The 3191-nt window shown below is 56.3% G+C and overlaps 1 protein-coding gene across 2 annotated transcripts in view; it reads right to left on the bottom strand.

The window, feature by feature from the left end:
- Positions 1-3191, bottom strand: part of LSM4 (LSM4 homolog, U6 small nuclear RNA and mRNA degradation associated) — a 7258-nt gene that overhangs the window by 2809 nt on the left and 1258 nt on the right. The window contains exons 1-2 of one of the 2 annotated variants that reach the window (XM_017839032.1): positions 1580-1732; positions 320-503 (exon numbers count right to left, since the gene is read on the bottom strand). In XM_017839032.1, coding sequence (XP_017694521.1) covers positions 320-503; positions 1580-1717 — 322 coding nt within the window. In that variant the 5' untranslated portion in view covers positions 1718-1732. Of the gene's footprint in view, positions 1-319; positions 504-1579; positions 1733-3191 lie in introns of those variants that run through there. The other variant, XM_017839030.1, reaches the window with a different exon arrangement.

Genomic DNA, 3191 nt, shown 5'->3' with positions numbered 1-3191 from the left:
CCAACCCCAGAACCTCCCCAGGCCCATCCCTGGCACGGATCCTCCCCAGGCCCATCCCTGGCACGGATCCTCCCCAGGCCCATCCCTGGCACGGATCCTCCCCAGGCCCATCCCTGGCACGGATCCTCCCCGTGCCTTGGCAGACGCTGCCCTTACGCACTCGCTCGACTGGATCCTGCACAGGAACAGCTCCAGCTTCTCCCAGCCCTGGCTCTAAAGCCCAGAAGCAGGAGCTGATCCTTGCACAAGAGGTGACATTCCAAAGGCAGGGGATCCCGCTCAGCCCCTCTCCCAGCTGGGAATCAAACGGGATCGTTACCTCGTCCAGCTCCTCCAACCCCACGGCCCTTCTGTTGCTTCTGCTGTTGCATCCCACCACGGCCCCTGCCCTTGGACACCACCTCCTCCTTCACCATGTCAATGATTTCGTCGGGGATCCGCAGGTATTTGATGGTGCTGCCACGGATGTAGCACTCGGGCATCCTCCAGAACTTGTCTCCATCCTGTTGGGGAGCAACACGCTAAGACACGGGCAAAACCCGGCACTTTTCCGTCACTTTTTAGGGCATTTGAGCGTTTCCGTCACTTCTGGAGAGAGTGAGAGCTCCAGGAGTCTTTGCTGAAAGCATTATTTGTAACTAGCTGTGAAAAAGGGGGGGCTTTTCCTCCCCAAAATACAACCCGGGCCCACAAGCAACTGTAGTTTCAATTTCGGAATTTCACGGAGTATTCTGAGTTGGGACCCACAAAGATTTAGTTCCACAATTACCTCAAAGGCTCACAGAAAATGAAGGAAGAAGAGGGTGAGGAAACAAGCACCTCCTTCCCTTGTACAAGTGGGACTAGAGAGACAAACGTGGGGAGTTAAAATGCTGCTGAACAACCAATTCTGGGAAGAAAAAAAGGCAGCTGTGGCCAGGTTTCTCCTCCAGCTGGGAGTCACCCCAACCCTTCACTCCTCTGGGGTGTGGAGGGAGCAGCAAGGCAGGTCTGGAGCCAGCTGGCTGCGGGGTGTGAGCCACCAGAGCAGCCGAGGGGAAAAAAGGAGCTCACCCATTTTACATTTATTACCAAAAAAAAAGAGTCTTCAGGTGCACGGTTTCGAAGCAGCCACCTCTGGATGCTGCTTTGGGGTTGTTTCAGGGTTTTTCTGGGGTACAAAGGGCTTCCCCCTAGGACACAACCCACCAGGGAGTGAGAATCCAGCACTGAAGCTGAACAACAACTCTCTGGCCATGATGTAACTGGGAGGAGGGACAGGGACCCGCCTCGTCCCGCTCCAGCACCGCATTCCCGGCTCGGCAGCGGCTCCGTGGGGGTCTGGCTGCAGCTGGGATCCCTCCAGCCCAGCCATCCTCAAGTGGCACCACGTGGAAGAGGCGTCTGTCGTGTCCCAGGAGAGGAGGAGAAACCAGAACGCCCCGTTCCTCGGAAAAGAGGATAAAAGAGTCTGTTCTCCCCCCCTCCTCCTCCTCACCCCGCCCCGGGAGTTATTTGGGGCAGCTCTGCCTGTACAGGCAAGTCCAGGACAAGACAGAGAGCAACAGTTCTCTTCCAACAGACACCCGGCAAACCCCACCCTGCCTTGGATCTGCCTGCCTTGGATCCTTGGCTCGGGATGCAGGAAGGGATGGAACCAGGCTCCAGGCTCCTTCGCTTCCTCGTTCCGGCCTCCCCGGAGTAAACAACCGGCTCCCGGCTCGTTGTTCCGTGCCATCTAGTGGCCAGTGCCACCAGTGCCACCAGTACAACCCCACAGCTCCACGTTCGTCTGGGATTTGGGGGGGTTCTGGTGTGTTAAGGTGGGCTGAGGCTGGTGAGCCCGGCTGGGTCAGATCACGGAATCAGGGAAACACAGACTGGTTTGGGTTGGAAGGGACTTAAAGCCCATCCAGTTCCACCCCCTGCCATGGGCAGGGACACCTTCCACTGTCCCAGGTTGCTCCAAGCCCAATCCAACCTGGTCTTGGACACTTCCAGGGATCCAGGGGCAGCCACAGCTTCTCTGGGCAACCTGTGCCAGGGCCTCACTACCCTCCCAGGGAAGAATTCCTTCCCAATATTCCACCTAAACCCACTCTCTGAGATAGTTTGAAGCCTTTACCCCTTGTCCTGTTGCTCCAGGCCCTTGGAAATAGTCTCTCTCCATCTTTCTTGTAGCCCCTTCAGGCACTGCAAGGCCACAATCAGGTCACCCCAAAGCTTCTCTTCTCCAGGCTGAACAATCCCAGCTCTCCCAGCCTTTCCTCCCAGCAGAGCTGCTCCAGCCCTCTGATCATCTCGGTGCCTCCTCTGGGCTCGCTCCAACAGGTCCCTTTCCTTCTGGGTGATACCTCCAGGTCACCCAGAGGGAACAAAACCTGAGCTGCTGCTCTTCCCAGGCAGAGCACTGAACCTTTGGAAGCGAATTTCCAAGGAGAAGGATGGTATCACCCCTGTCATGGGCTTGGCTGTTACCTCCTCTAGTCCCTCTCCTGCTAAATTCAACTTGTCCCACCATGACCCAAGGTGGGACATCCACAAATTCCAAACAAAATTCCACCCCAAAATTCCCTCCCAAACCTCGCTCAGGGTGTTTGCTCTGTCACACTGATGTGACACCACTCCAAACTCCTGCTGTGGAGACAACAGGGACTGGGGGGTTTGCAGAGAGATTTTTGGAAGAACAAGAGCTCCAGTCTTTCCCATGGAGCTCTGACATTCCAGGGCAGGGGAAAGAGCAGTGACAGCCTGATATCCCTCCAGCTGCCACTTCCCACAGCACACAGGGAGCAAGACCAGACCTTTCTGATGGAGGTTAAAGCCCAAAGCACAAATCTCAATCTCCTGGAGCAACTCTGGCCAAGGGCAGAAGTCCCAGATGGCCTCAGAATGGTTGAACTCCTGGGTTGGATGTGGAGTGAGAGGGGGAGAGACAGGCAGGGAATAAAAGTGAATGTGGTGTTTGAGGCTGCTGGGGCAGCACGTGACAGGGGAAAGCTGGGTTTTTTTTGGGAAACTCAGCTCAGGATCACGGCATGTGGCCCCCAGACCCTCAGTGAGGGGGGTGAGGGACCTCCAGGTCCTCCCTGAGGGGAGTGAGGGACCCCCATCCCCTCATTCTGTGCTGTGCAGAGAGTCACCCCACCCCAGCGTGCACCTGAGCGTGTTTCTTCCTTATGGATCTTAGAATTAACTATGTTAAATTTGCA

Source organism: Lepidothrix coronata, unplaced genomic scaffold (genome assembly GCF_001604755.1).
Source record: "Lepidothrix coronata isolate B3197 unplaced genomic scaffold, Lepidothrix_coronata-1.0 Scaffold371, whole genome shotgun sequence".
In the NCBI taxonomy this organism is placed as follows: Eukaryota; Metazoa; Chordata; class Aves; order Passeriformes; family Pipridae; genus Lepidothrix; species Lepidothrix coronata.
This window is presented reverse-complemented; position numbering and strand designations above follow the sequence as displayed.